Source organism: Hydractinia symbiolongicarpus, chromosome 13 (genome assembly GCF_029227915.1).
Source record: "Hydractinia symbiolongicarpus strain clone_291-10 chromosome 13, HSymV2.1, whole genome shotgun sequence".
Taxonomy (NCBI): domain Eukaryota; kingdom Metazoa; phylum Cnidaria; class Hydrozoa; order Anthoathecata; family Hydractiniidae; genus Hydractinia; species Hydractinia symbiolongicarpus.
Window position 1 is genome coordinate 16398438 of NC_079887.1, and position 14944 is coordinate 16413381.

Here is a 14944-nt window from a genome sequence, read left to right on the forward strand (position 1 = left end):
GTACAAACTTGTTCCTAGATATTCGCTAACTTATATATGAATGTTTCAGTGTCATATAAGGATGTACACGAAAAATAAGTTTTTAAGTTATAACTGTTTTTTTTTTAATTCTTTTGGATTTTTAGTTGTTATTAGATTTAGGTTCTACTTGTTTATATAATGAAAATGTAGCAAAAAGATTTTAGTGCTGTGATTCTGAATAAGAGAACTCATAATGTGGAATTTAATTTAATTTTATAGTTGTGTTGTTTGTCAACTGGTTAATAGGTCGGCCTGTAAGTGCACGAGTAAGCGCTGAAAATTTGTATTAGCTCTGCAGTGCTTAAGTGGTTACTTTATTCTGTTGTATAGCATTCTTCAGTAAACAAATATGAATAAATACAAGAAAATGGAGATTCTTGGTTCCGGTTCATTCGGCATAGCTTGGCTGGTAAAAAATAATAAACGTGAGAAGTGTGTTATAAAAGAAGTTTCAATGCCAGTATTAAAAGTAAAGGATAAAGAAGCAGCAATTAACGAAGTGAAAATCTTGTCTACGTTGCGTCATAAAAACATAGTAAGGTATAAAGAAGCATTCATTCACGAAAAGAATCTGTGCATTTGTATGGAGTATGCAGATGATGGTGACTTAGCTTCAAAGATTAAGCAACAGGCTGGAAAGCTGTTTCTTGAGTTGGTATGTAGTTTAGTTGTTTGTTGTCAGTGGTATCTTTTACTGCTGGTGTTATCAGCGATATCGTGTTTTAATGTTGAAAATATTTTTTCGCTTGGGTGTTATCGTTTTTTGTACTTCAATCAGAGAAACTTTTGCCAGAAAAACTTTCGATAGTTTAGTCAGAACAAACTTTCTAAACATTCGACTCAGGCAAATTTATCCAACAATTTGGTTAAAAAAAGTCTAGTTTTACCTTCGAATTGCAAGTGTTTCTCGAAATTCTAAAATATATTTACATTTAAAAAGAATAATAAAGCAATAACGATTTCAACGTAAAAAAATTAATCTAGTAACTAACAACAATCTGTGGAAATGACTTTTTCCCCTTTTCTATCATTACCAACATAGGCTGCTTTATGTGGAGAAACATAAGAAAGAAACTGTTGCAAAAGTTTATCATGTGAAATCTTTCCGATTTTAGATATTGCGAAAGTTTCACTTGCGAAAATCTTTTATATTGTGGACTCGCAAAAGTTTATCCAGAAAATTTCGCCGGCTGTTTTCATTCGCAAAAGTTGTTGTTTTTGTTGTTGTTGTTGTTGTTGTCATGCTTGTTGTTTTTTAACTTGACTGTAACTATAAAATAGTAGTAGTGACTATACCTCTCATTTTCTCTATAGAAGGTGATTGATTGGTTTGTTCAAATCTTGATCGCTGTTAAGTACATCCATGGCCTTCACATCCTACACCGAGGTGAGACATCATTTAATCATTTGTTTTTATCCTTGGTTAATGTTTGAAAAATCAGGAAATTTTTATTTTAAAATCTCCAGTGCAATCCTAGAGCAATTGTGCAACATCTTCACATTATGTATTGTAGTTCTCATTGAAAAAAATGTATTTATATCTACGTTTTTCGTTCTTTTAGATTTAAAATCTCAAAACATCTTTCTTACGTCGTCTGGTTTAGTGAAAGTTGGAGACTTTGGTATATCACGTTTTCTCGATTCTGGCTTGCAACAAGCTCGCACAGCGATTGGAACGCCTTATTATCTGTCGCCAGAAATCTGTCAACAAAAACCGTATCTTTTTCCTTTGTCTCACTACCGTTTGAATGTAAGACTTGTGGTACCAAATGCAACACTGTAATTGCGTGCCTTTTCTTCTGTTTAAAATGTGAAGAAGTAGAGCTACTTTGTGCAGTGCTAACATATTACCTGGCAGCGAGCGGGATTCGATCCGCGGTGCCCAAACGTTGCGCACGTAGTGTAGTAGACTCCCAGCGGACCGAGATTCGAATCCCGCTCTCTGCCAGGCATTATGCTAGCGATGCTATAAGACTACACTGATTAGAGAATGGACACACGGTTGTGCCATGACAAGCTATCATCTACTTAAAGTGAGAAATGTAAATTATTTACTAACGATTTGGCGAAAGGACTTAATGAAATCCAACGAAGCAAGCTGCTATAATTCTTTGCAATTCGATCATGAAGGTTTTCAAATCTATTATAGTGCAATGTTTATCATTATTCTTAACTGGTTTCTCAGTTACAATCACAAGAGTGACATGTGGAGTTTAGGTGTGCTACTGTATGAACTAGCTACGTTAAAACATCCCTTCATGGCTGATGATTTTTCCTGTCTTGTCGTTAAAATCATTAAAGGAAAGTATAAGCCTTTGTCGAAGTAAGTATGAGCATTTAAGGGTTCTTTACACGTTCAGGCATTGACAGAAAGAAATTAAAAATTGAGGAGTTCTGGGAATGAAGCATAGGTCATAAAATAGCGGAAAATCCACTTATATGATACATGATATGATGATGTAATATGACGGATATCTTTTCTTAGACAAAGTCTTTAATAATAAAATGCAACCAAATGCAAACGCGTCTTTAGTGTTTGAAAAAGATGTTCATGTTAGTAGATGTCCAGGATGTTCTCGATTGTTGAATTAAACGTTTGCATTGCTGAACTAAAAAGAGTACATTTTTTTGTTTCTTTTTTAGTGTGTACGGCCCACTCGTTCAGGATTTGGTTTTAGTATTGCTTCAAGTACGCCCTGAAGACCGCCCATCCGCCGCGCAGTTGTTAAAAGTACCTTTGCTGCAACCACACGTCAAAAGTTATCTAATGAAGGTGAAACATAAAGAAGAACCGGTTATCTTCGACTCGGGTATATTTCTGAACAGTGATGAAGAGAAAGGAAGGCGTAAAAGTAGTCCCGAAACATCTTACACTGAATCCGATAAAAGCGGGGAATCGAAGTCGGGTAAGAATGGAGAAATAGAACGCTCGTCGCCTCTAAATGACTCTAGTAAAAATAAGAAGAGATTGTCTAACAGCTCCGACAATTCTACAAGTGGCAGTTCGTTTGAGAAATCTGCTCTGTGCAGCAACAACAAAGCTAAACTGGTTAAAGAGGCAAGGCATTTGAACATCTGGAAAAACAAGTTAAAATCACCCACCCAGTCAATTGACGCCCGAACGGAAGAGACGAGAGAAGGAGTAACACCTCCCAAGAACAAGCCTTCCAAGGTTAACTTCATAGAACGAAATAAATGTCTCGCTGCTACACCAGCAGGCGGTAGAATGACGCAGACTAGATTGACGCGAGTGAGACGATTAAACACCACTCCTTCCTCGTCTCCCAATAACGCCGGAAACCAGACTACCAATCGATACAATCTACGATCAAAGGCCAAGTCTAATGAGCAACGAATACCTCTGTTGGCGGCAAGAATGAAACAATTGTCTGAAAATACGACCGTTTCTGGTGAAGTTAAAGCAGAAAGTGCTTCAATTACTACTCTCGAGCCACCTCCAACGGCAGCCCTTGACCCAAACATTAAATTTCCGAATGTTCGCAAGCGCGCTTCTAGTTTGATGAATGCAGTCGCAAGAAGTCAAATTGTTCCGTGTAAACTGTCGCGACGAACGATGAGTTGTAACAATCAGTTACCGCTGATACCGTCGGCTGAAGAAACCTTGGTGAACACTGCTAGTCAGACACAAAGAAGACGACGCTCTGTGGATGTCCCCAATTCTAAGCGAAATGTAATCGCCAGACCGTCGATTCTAAGGAGCCGGACAGACTTAGCAAGAAATGAAGCGCCGGAGAAAACCACGATTAAGAGAAAGTACCGTAGGTCTTCGGTGGGTCTCCCTTCACAATGTAACGTGCCAAAGCACGTTCAAACGAAGATAGCAGGTCGTTTACGTGCAGCCAGTGTTGCGTGTGATAATCTACAACTTAAAAGTCCGGAAGAAAAGAAGGAGAGTGAAGATGAACAGGTTAGTTAACCTAAATTTCCTGATCTTCTGCGCCTGCTAAGGCGGAATTTAAATAGGTAGTCGAAGGCGTTAACTGAAAATTCACAATTATGGCCCCAAATGGAATTTTCCACAAAAGCCTCCTGAAGTAAAGAGGTAAAATTTTGAAATTCTTCTCCGACGCCTGGTAACAGCCCTATGAACTTTCTTTATAACATCTACCAAAGATTTCATGTTATTATTACACATATGTAACTTTCGCGAGTTTCAAGCATTTTGGATTTTGCTAAATTTTCAGTTGTAAAATCCAGTAAATTCCGAAGCTAATGATTTTCAGTTTTTTGCAGAAAGTTTTATTCTGGAGGAAAAAAATTTTCTGGTTAAATCTATTCCGTAAAAACGAAAAATTATCTAATTAATAATTATGGTATCTGGTTTCTTCTCCTGTTTGTTTCTCTTCAAGTCGAGGCTTCTTCGACGGTATTTTGCCCCTAAAAATTTCACGTATATCAACTGATTTCGTCTCTGTACGTACTGTTCTATTTTTCTGCTTCAATGTTTCTTTGCGCGACAGCGCGATGCTCCTCTTTCAATGTAGTAAAATATTCATTGAAAACAAAATTTGTTAATTTTTCAATTAAACTAACTCCGCGTTTCCTATAACATATTTAAGAGAATTTCAAAAATATCTTTATTGGCGAAAGTTTATATAGCGAAATATTATCAATATCTTTATTGGCGAAAGTGTACCTCGTGAATTTTTTTGCATTCCTCAATTTGCGAAAGTTGATCTAAAATAATTCGCGAGTTTTTCACCTTGCGAAGGTTTCTGTCGCGACAGTTTCTCTAATTGAAGTAACAAAAAATAAATGTGCCATGAGTAAATGTTTGCCTGACTTTGTTTCAAGACGACAACAGGAAAAAAAGTCATTAGAGAAAATAGATGCTTTATTGAGAAGTCCACTATTATTTTCAATTAAGGATTGTTCCTCTAACAGAAAAAATGAAGGCCAGCTAACACGCTGTCATAGCATGCTGTTCTCCTCTTCTGTAGGATGTTAAATGTAGAGTGTAGACAGAAGCAGAATCCTTTCACGATTTGAAAATTTTAGTCATCAATGGAGATCAAATTGGAAATTTTGAAATTTCCTCCAAGATTTTTTCACATGTTTTGTCATTACGTAGCAATTGTTGTGTTCTAAATCCACACGTTTACCGATGTCACGAAATTTTAGAACGGGTTAAACGTATTCAATCGTTAAAAATAAGGTAAAAATTTTAGCGATTTGTAAGGATGTTTATGAGGAACTCGACACAAATTTGTTGTGGCCAATATAACTGTATTGAGACAAAAATAATAAAACAATTATATCGCAAGTTGTTTATTTCTCATTTCTAAAAAAACTAGCATTTTATGTTCTTCAAAACTATTGTTGCGACCGCATTTCTTTTGAAAAGACATCTTAACAGACTTGACGTCAACGTATGCAAAAACAAAATACAGGCTGGTTATTATTCTTATTTCTCTATTATTTTAAACAATAGCCCTATTCTTTTTAACCTGAAATCCCCGCCTGATATTCTTATAAAGCCTATTTTGTAAAAACCATGTACTAGATGCGCGTTTCTAAGTGTTATTTTCATCCATTTGACTTTGCGTCAGAACTCTCGAAAATTCATAAACGAAAGCGATATAGCAATATGTTTACTTTTCAGTTCACGTTCGAAGTTTCTACAGCTCCCCTACATAGCACCATGATTGATTATGATAGTAACGTTGATGGAATATCTAATATAATACCGAACGGGATCAAAGTGGAGTCAGATAACGAACAGGTATATTTTCGTATATATTTTGCAACTTTTCTTTTCTTCTTCCCAAATATTTAATTTTATTTTAGATGTTTGGACGCCCCCTCGGCGCTACTTAGTTGTTTATTTTTTGTTGCGCTTGCTTTTGTAGATATATAGATCTCTTTTAATGTTCTCGTAATGTTTCGATTTTGCGTGGACATGCGCACTAATTCCTATAGGTACAAAATATAAACAATAAACCACAAAAGTCTCTTAAAATTGGTGAAACGTTTTTTAGAATGTACTTCAAAAAATATTTCAATGCTTTTTGGATCTTCTGCTTTCCAAAACTGTATGAACTTAACAATAACCATTTTACACCATATGATCCTGCTTTTTTACCCAGTAAGCATGTACAAAAATTGCAAAATTTTGTAATCTTCTGTAAACATTATCTATAAGTTAGGCTTTTCAAACTGCACAATCAATCTCTGAGAATTTCATATATCTTATCTTTACTCTAATATTTTCTGATGTTATCACACACTGCGGGTTGTCCGTTCTTTCGTTTTTGAAATGCGATATATATAAAGGACGGATGAACCCGTCGTTTGTCGGTCATGCAGGCCGATTCTGTGCTAATGCACGAAACAAAGATGCCCGGAGTATGTACAATGTAGATTTTTCAATGGGTTTACGAATAGTCTCTTATATTAATACTCTTTTATATTTCACTGCCTAGAACACGACAAAGGGGATGTCTAAAACTTTAAAAGAAGACACCATTCTTCGGCGACCGTTAAATAAAAAGCACGCTAGTACGTACACTGTTATTCAACCTCTCAATAAAGGTGTACTGCGTTCTCATCTTTGCAAAAAAATCGGGGCCGAGAAACTAGAATCGTCAATGGAATTGGCTCGCAAAATCAAACTTTCTGCGAACGATGTTGACGTTTTGAAACGAGTTAGCGAGGCACTTGGTAATGAACATCGAGACATGTTGCCATCTCTTTTCGAATTGGCACACTTTGAGAGGGACCAGATGAATTGATTTTTTTTATATGAAATGAAGTTTTTTTTTATAGCGTATTTATTTTTATTGATTTCGTTTATCGTTAGTAGTTTATAAGTAAGTCTTTCATGTATGCTGACGTACAACAAATAAGTGCGTTTCGAAACTTTAAACGAAGCTGGGCAATGTAAACATTCACCTACGACACGCGAATGACTCCCTCCCTCATACGATTTACGCCCTTCCCCCGCGAAACTGAAAATTGATTACCTTTCCCAAATGAAATTGCAAGCAATTCCGTAAAGCTGGCTTTCGATGATAGGTTGTTTTTGTAGTATTTTACCAGTGGGGTGCAGGATAACTGAGACAACAGGCATTTTACCTTGTTCATCCCAGTTAATCCTATTCTAGTCTGCCTATTCTGTCAGCATCAGGTTTTATGGTCGTTTTATATTGGGGACGGGATTATGGTTGCCGTGAAATTTCTCTTTCTCTGCGGGATCAGTTAAAGAAATTATCACGTGTATATATAATGTTGGTTTTTGCAGTAAAATTTAAAAACAAAACTTGTAAAAGTAAATATACGTAATTTATTGAGAAAAAAGAAAATTTTTTAACAATTCTTAAGCTATTTATTGTAACATAGTTAACAAAAATATTTGGCGATGTATAATACAGAAATTCAAAATTTTAAAAATTTTATATATCTTATTACTAAATATCGCGTTGTGTTTTTAAAATCAATCTCCCGTCTATTGAGCAACCTAGTTCTGAGGTCTTTGAGGAAAAAATCGTAAAATCCTGGTGAAGCAAGGGACAAAATTTTTGATTTTTAAAAAGTTAGAAAGTAGTAGACACGTTCGCTATTAGTTTGACATCATTTTAACTTCCAGGAAATTCCAGTCAAAAGATAAAGAAACTCGTCAAAATAATTTTCGTGAAATATGACATCAAATTTTAAACACAAAAAATTTTTCGCTTTCAATTTATCGTTATAAAAGACTCGGACTCGGACCATGGGGGAAGTATGTTGTTTATCATTAGGTCACGTAAGGGAGTTTTGTTGTTTTGAAGGACGTCAAAGTTCGAAGTGAAAACTAAAATCTTAAGACTTTCTCGTTGTCATGTTTCATCAAAACAACGTTGATGGTCAAAGAAATTCTCGCACCATTTAACAAGAAAATTTCGCGTCATTTTTTTTTTCGTATTCATATTCGTTATTATATTCATTATACATATTCGGACCAAGGAGGAACCACCTTGCCATAACACTAGGTCACTGAACGTTGAGAGTGTCCCGTTTTTATTATTTTGCATGATGTATTTGTAACCCGAATACTTTCTGTCATCAGTCGATCGTATTTTTTTAGTTTCGTTGAAGAACGATTTCGCACCATATACTGACAGAATAGTTTCGCGTCATTAAATTTCAAGCGAAATTCAACATCAATTCTCAAAATACTCGAAAGGCAGAAAAGAAAACAGTTTTTGACTCTAAAAACAGGACAAGAAGTCTGGGCATTTTTCTTTTCCGATTTTACAATCGGGTGTTGGAAATTACAGCCACTTCTTTGTACAACTGGCTGGATATTGTTGCTTTTGACACCTCGTCGTCAACGTCATCTAGTTTCCGTCGTTTTGCAAATGTCGCTTCCTCGTGTCGGATAGAAGCAAAACTCCCTAATGTGCCGTGCGGCAGATGTTCTTTGTTTTCGGAAGGTCGAAAGAACAAAATATATATTTTCGGTAAGAACATGAAAAAGAGTGTACTCGACGCTGATACCAAATTAATTATCGCCAAAGTTAGCTGCCGATAAAATCCAATTGTTCCGTAATAGAAACTTGGTAAAACGAACAGCATCTCTAAACTTATTGCCATCATAGCCAGCATAATGTTCCGGGCTTCGTTATAATTACCTGGAACTTTTCGCGTCAAAACTGCTTGATAAGTACATATAAAAACCAAAATGCAATGAAACATCCACCACACCCCTGCGGCTCCTTTTCCATAATAACATAACGCATACGCGATGTTCTCTGCGGAGGAGTGCATTCGTTCATAACGAACAGGATCGAGGGGATAAAAAGCTACTGAAACAGATAGCAAGCAATCAAAGGATGTTATCAGCAATACAATGGAGAGCTGCCATCCACGCCCGAGAAATTTTGGCGTTCCTGAAAATAAACTTAATGTTTTACATCACTAGACGAAAAAACAAAAATCGATGGATATTTCTTGGTGTCAATATTATTTTACACTTAACTCCATGCTCGTCTCTAGGGATTTTTGCTCTTTAGCATCTATCACTGAGCTAGCTATCAAATTCATCAAAAAGACAAAATGCTCTGGGAACGAGGTTGACTTTTCCCTGTATTATAATGAATATAGAAACTAAAACACCTCGTTCCCAGTGGCTGTTGCCTCCTATTTTGTGTCGCCTTTAGAAATCCAAAAGATACAACAGACGCTGGGAATAAAGTTATGCAATGAAGTAGTCACCTAGCTTTTTAGCTTTAATCTAATGTTCATGGTCAAACTTTCATGGATAATGCCTAACTTAATAAAAGTCAATAATATATAGTAAGTGGACGCAATACCTTGCTCCAAAGGACGTCCTGTGTAGTAAAAGAGGTTATCAAATAGTGCTATTTACCTTTTCGAAGAACATCTTTACTAAAAATTCTGTAAATACGATTTGTTTTTACAAATAATGCGCCAATCAGCAAGCTGAGCGATAACCCTGAACCAATCAGATTTACTCGACACGTTGTATCACTTATATCACCTATGACTACATATGGCGAGGCGTAACACAGAAGACTTCCAACAAGCATCGTTACCGATATTTCCCAACTCGAAGCTTTTATAATATGAGTTCGTCGATATTTACAAAACACCGACATGACAAAAATCACTATGATTTGTCCCGACACAGCACATGTTGTCAAAGCGATGCCGATCTTGTCGTTGTATTTAATCGTGTTTATTTTTAATTCTACGCATGCTGATTTATCAGGTTTGGGAGTGAAAAATGTTTGGCATGGTTCACACGCTTGAGATTTACTACTTATATATTCATCCGGTTGACATTCCACGCATACTGAGCAGCATTCCGGATGCCTGCCACTTGCTTCTTTACCCATGCCGTTCCCACATGCAACATCGCATGTGGAAACCGGGTTGTTTTGCAACAATTCCAATAACGTAATTTTCTCTTGTAAATATTTTAATTTGATACTCGCTGGCTTTCTGCTGTCCCAAATACCCGCTAATTCTAGTTTCGGTACCGGACTTTCCTTTAGCATCATAATGTCGTACTGACCCATGACGTCACCGTGTTTGTCGAATTCGAATCTATAGCCAAGTGCGCTATGGAACGTAACATTTAAGATTTCCTGCATTCGTAAACTGGAAGAAAAATATAATTATGCTAAGATATAATTTAAAAAGAAAAGCAGAGAAATAACATTATAACACCCTGGTCCTTTGTCTCTTATCGCCGCTGCGCCTATTGATAAATTTGTCAATAAGCAGCGCCGGCAATAAAAAAGTCATGTGAACGAGGTTGCCAGGAGGCCACCATTTTGTTTTGGTTATAAAACATTCCGTTCATGTGTTTTCTCATCCTCAGAATTTTTTAACTTAGTTATAGAGTTCTGTGATCGAGGGTGGTCTTTTAATTTCAATAGAATTCTTTATTGGGATGAAATCTTTTTGTCTCAGTTTTTCTTGGAACTTTTGTTTTTTCCCGTTTTTGTTTAGAATTTTACTGCTTACACAAAGACAGAATAACACGATTTTGATCTTAGGTTTTTTTTTTCTTGAAAAAGAAATAAACTTCAGTGGCATAATAACCGTACAATTTGAAATTGACTTCCTCTTTAATTTTTTTTTCAAAGATATTGGCGCCGAATATATCTACTAGAATGCGACCGATCAAGCTTTGGAGAAACACATGAAAAATAAAACAGGTACGCCACAAAAATCCATCATGAGAAAGAGGTGATCAAATTTTTACTTTTATTATGAGCTTCCCTAATTTTTGCAAACAGTGGAATTTTTTTCGAGACACAAAGCTAATATATAACATTTCAAATGAAATCCCCTTTTACTAAAGTTTTTTGTTGATAGATCGCGCAGGTTAATGTTATTCTTTAGTTATTCTAAGTTATTCTACAACAAATATTTTGTCCGCTTTTTTATCACAGATCGAGTGCTCGTAAATGTTTGGACAGCTGATAAATCTCTTCTTATATGAGTATTAGGTAATAAACTTGAAAGTTAGTCAATATAACTCAAGTTAGTTGCACAAAAGTTTAAATGTTTTTTTGAAAAGTGAATCAAAATTTAAGCGCAAAAATATTTAGGAAATAGGAAATAAACACAAATGTTATATCACACGTTCAACGGTTTTTGCCTTACCCACCAAATTCTTCGAAATTCTGGTCAGGATTACATAACTTCCCGCAGCAAACACCCATATCATGCAAGGTATGTGCAACCACGTATACAGCGTCAATTACATATGGTAAAAAATATGACGGCTTCTTCAGCAATAAACAATTTTTCTGGACGCACTCCTTTAGAAAAGGTATAAGATCGTACAATTCGGTGTTGACAATGTTCTCTTCAACAAAACGCTTGTATTCTGCTAGATTTGAAGATCTAAGAAAATCATAACTTGCAGGTTGAAGAGATATGACAACATTCCCTGTGTGGAAGGTTGAAAACATTTTCTCGAGCTTATATGTCACATCAATTCCTTCAGAGAAAATCCAAGTATATGACGTTAAGTTAAGGCTGAATATTTGAAGCAACAACTCGGTTGCTTTTTCTTTATGTAGAAACAAAACAAACCCTCGCACAAAAGAATCTTCCTTCAATGCTTCCTCAAAGTTGGTGGTGTTTTCCGTAATGCTTTTTAGACTGAAGGTTTTAGCAATGCATATTTTGTCAGATTTATCCTTCGCTTCTAAGTTGCTATCTTCAATATATTTTTGAAAGCTTGAGAAACCAGCTAGTCCGTAATCCGTCATATCATGAATCGCATAAACAATATTCCATTTTAATTTCCGAATCAACGCCGAAATTGCTTTAGCTAATAATTTATCGGTCGGAATTGTACGCGCAAACGATGGGAATCTGTCCTTGTCGCTCAATTTACGATCGGTTGACCCGTAACTTATCGTTGGCACGCCGAATAAATTCGTCATTGTAGCGATACTATTACTAATACTGCTTTTACGAATGCCCACTACCGCAACCGTGTTACTTCTTAAACGATATGGGGAATAATAAAAATCGTTCACGTACGAATAATCGTTTCTCATAGCAGCTTTTACAAAATTGAATTGTAAACACTTTCTAATGGCGTGTTCGTTTGCATCACAGGAGTCAGCAATATCTACACCGATAGTACAATTAGGAACGAGTGCATTCGCTTTGTTTATACTGTAAACAGCATACACCATAGCCATTGCTTCTTGTATGCCATGAGAGCTTATTTCACCGATACATTCCCTTGTGCTTGCATTTTGTTTCGCTGTTGCAATCTTAATGGGAAACAAGCCAGCTACAACTATATCAGCTCGACATTTTGAGAAAGATGATAAAGGATGTTTTTTAGACTGGATTGAAATGAAGACTAAGAACGTGAGCAAAAGAATGCAACAGATATTCATAACACAGGCGGCCCTCTTTCTTTTGTTACAGATATCAAGTTAATCAACTACCACTTTCTTTAACCACAATACAATCTACGATCCTAATTTTACCACACATATATTTCCATTTTTATTCCTCATTTGTTCGCTTTGTTGGGTTTGCTTAAGGAATTCTTTTCTAAGTTGATCGTTAATTAAAAGCAGAAGAACTACTGTGTGTCATATGAAGTATTATAACAAACTTCTTTCAAAGTGAAGAATACCACCGTTTAATATTAATCAAAACTAATAAACAAATCAACCCAAACCTCGAAAATGGATTAAAGCGGTTTACCATCCATACATACGTTGTCTTTTCGGTCCCTCACCTACTAATAATGTGTAACTGATTACTAAATTCCTCTACGATGGAGTGTTATCTGAGTTGAATAGAAAATCGCAATTATTTGTTTATTTATTTGCAGAAGAGCATCTGCTCACATGAAATTGGTCTTCCTATAATTCACGCGAACATTAATATTTAAGTGCAGTATTATGAATATTCGCTGGGTTCCTAAGTTGTATTTTTTGATAACAGTGAATGAATGCTTTTTTGCATAGGCCTGAGTTCATATATCTTACCTGTCTTTAGTAGGTCAACTCTCATTGGCAATAAATTTTTACATATATAGTTATGTCTTTCAATAATAAAAGCTTACACATGCGTTAACTGTTACAATAAAATGCCAGGAGCACGTGTAGATGATACAAAGCCTTATCAACAGACCTAAATTTAGACATTGGCCTGCTGCGCGCATTTTTATCGTTTTTGTATGTGGCGGCGGGAGATACGACCTCGACCCCTAGACCTAGAATAAAAAGACTCGGGCTTCCAAGAATTATTTTTGTCTCAGTTATTTTGTCAAAAGCGAGAAAACAGCACTTATTAATGGCCGACCCTCTGCAGAAGCCCATAAAGCAAACTTAACAGCCAGCAGCGAAGTACAATCAAAATATATTTTACTCAGTAAGCCAGAAAAGTATGTGCATATGTTTCTGTTTCATAGGTACCAGTTTCTTTTTTCTGCCAGCGTATATGGAGGGAGCTTTATTGAGCTTCCCCAGAGATTGAAGGCTGGCATTGAAAAGGTGCTTTTAAAGGAGAGACGATCAGTGCGATTTTATATTAGAAGCACGCATAGACCAATGTCTAAAAGAGAAATGGAGTTAAGAACTCCAAGTGAACATTTTCAGCAACAAGAAAAGACATTTATTAACTCTGTTTGTACTGACGCACTTTTGCAGTCTGAAAAAGATATATATTGTGATTGGCAGGACAAGTTCTCAAAGATTCGTAATTATCATGAAGCAATATTTGTCTTGGGACCAATGGGGTCTGGAAAGACTAGCACCATTAACAATGAACTTAAAAGTCATAAATTATACAGTAAATATGCATATGTTGACACAGATGAAATTATGGAACTGTTACATGGATTTAAAGAAAATTCAGTGGATATATTTTATCCTATTGCGAGGAGAATAGCAATTAAATTAACAGACTGGTTGCTTGAAGAAAGGATAAGCTTTGTGGCAGAAGGAACTTGTGTTAAACATCTTGAACTGGAGGAATACATGTCTAGGTTAAAAGAGAAACATTATAAAATAAGAGTTAAAAGAATTGATGGCATTTCTTGTGAATTAGCTGTTCAACGTTCTCGAAATCGCTCTCGTCGAAGGCTTCCTGATGAAGTTGTTAAGAATATTTATATCAATTCAATAGAAGGAATTTTTAAATTGTACGAATTAAATGCTACAAAGAATTTTTTTATGGAATTTTAGCACAGTTTTAGTTATTATAATATTGAAGTACGCGAGTGTATGCTAAAAAGTTACCTTTATGGAATACTTAAATCCTCAACTAGATTTTTAATCTTGAAATATGGTGCTTATTTTTCATTTTTATATGTTTTCCACTTTCCATCAACAGGGTTGTCATGTCTTTCAGAATCTCTCTAAAATTTTGAAATTTAACTTTATTTCTTTGACTACTTTTTTCTAAAAAAATTTAATCTCAACGTTCAACTCCCAAAAGATGTGGCAGTTATAGCTTTCTTTTTTCAAAGATAGATATAAATAGTTGGTTATTTCCAATTGGGGAAGGGGGCAACAAATGGACAAAAAGTTGTAAACTGTGGTTTACATCTGAACTAAGTAAAACAAAAATATTTCCAGAAAAAAATTAACGTTAGTTTGTGATACAGAGTTTTCGACAAAATACAGCTGGTGTTGCTTTTATTTCATCAAACGTATTAGGAAAAATTTTCAGAAATCATTGCTATATGAAGAAATTACAATCTTTGATGATATTATGCAATTTAATAAAAAATGAAAGTAAATAATAATAACATATAAGACAAACTTGTTTAGTTCAGTTCAGTTCTAATAACACAGAATATCTGTGACATCATAGTTTTCCAATTTCTACTTCATAACTAAGGTTTTGTACAGATTTGAAAAATTTTGTGTGTCCTAAGAATCTGTCAGTTTGAAAATAAAATTAAAGA

The 14944-nt window shown here is 35.4% G+C and overlaps 3 protein-coding genes across 3 annotated transcripts; 2 read left to right on the forward strand and 1 right to left on the reverse strand.

Moving 5' to 3' along the window:
• The first annotated feature begins 329 nt into the window (after window positions 1–329).
• Window positions 330–7106, forward strand: LOC130623922 (uncharacterized). The gene is made up of 7 exons (XM_057439469.1): window positions 330–676; window positions 1336–1408; window positions 1584–1737; window positions 2207–2344; window positions 2665–3949; window positions 5645–5764; window positions 6465–7106. Exons 1-7 carry the CDS (start codon window positions 371–373, stop codon window positions 6771–6773), a joined length of 2385 nt encoding a protein of 794 aa, XP_057295452.1. The 5' UTR covers window positions 330–370; the 3' UTR covers window positions 6774–7106.
• Window positions 7107–7258: 152 nt separating this feature from the next.
• Window positions 7259–13113, reverse strand: LOC130623921 (extracellular calcium-sensing receptor-like). The gene is made up of 3 exons (XM_057439468.1): window positions 11158–13113; window positions 9389–10143; window positions 7259–8909 (listed from the first exon to the last, which is right to left on the reverse strand). Exons 1-3 carry the CDS (start codon window positions 12414–12416, stop codon window positions 8272–8274), a joined length of 2652 nt encoding a protein of 883 aa, XP_057295451.1. The 5' UTR covers window positions 12417–13113; the 3' UTR covers window positions 7259–8271.
• Window positions 13114–13256: 143 nt separating this feature from the next.
• On the forward strand, window positions 13257–14771 carry LOC130623927 (uncharacterized). The gene has a single exon (XM_057439474.1). It carries the CDS (start codon window positions 13428–13430, stop codon window positions 14217–14219), a length of 792 nt encoding a protein of 263 aa, XP_057295457.1. The 5' UTR covers window positions 13257–13427; the 3' UTR covers window positions 14220–14771.
• Window positions 14772–14944: the final 173 nt, after the last annotated feature.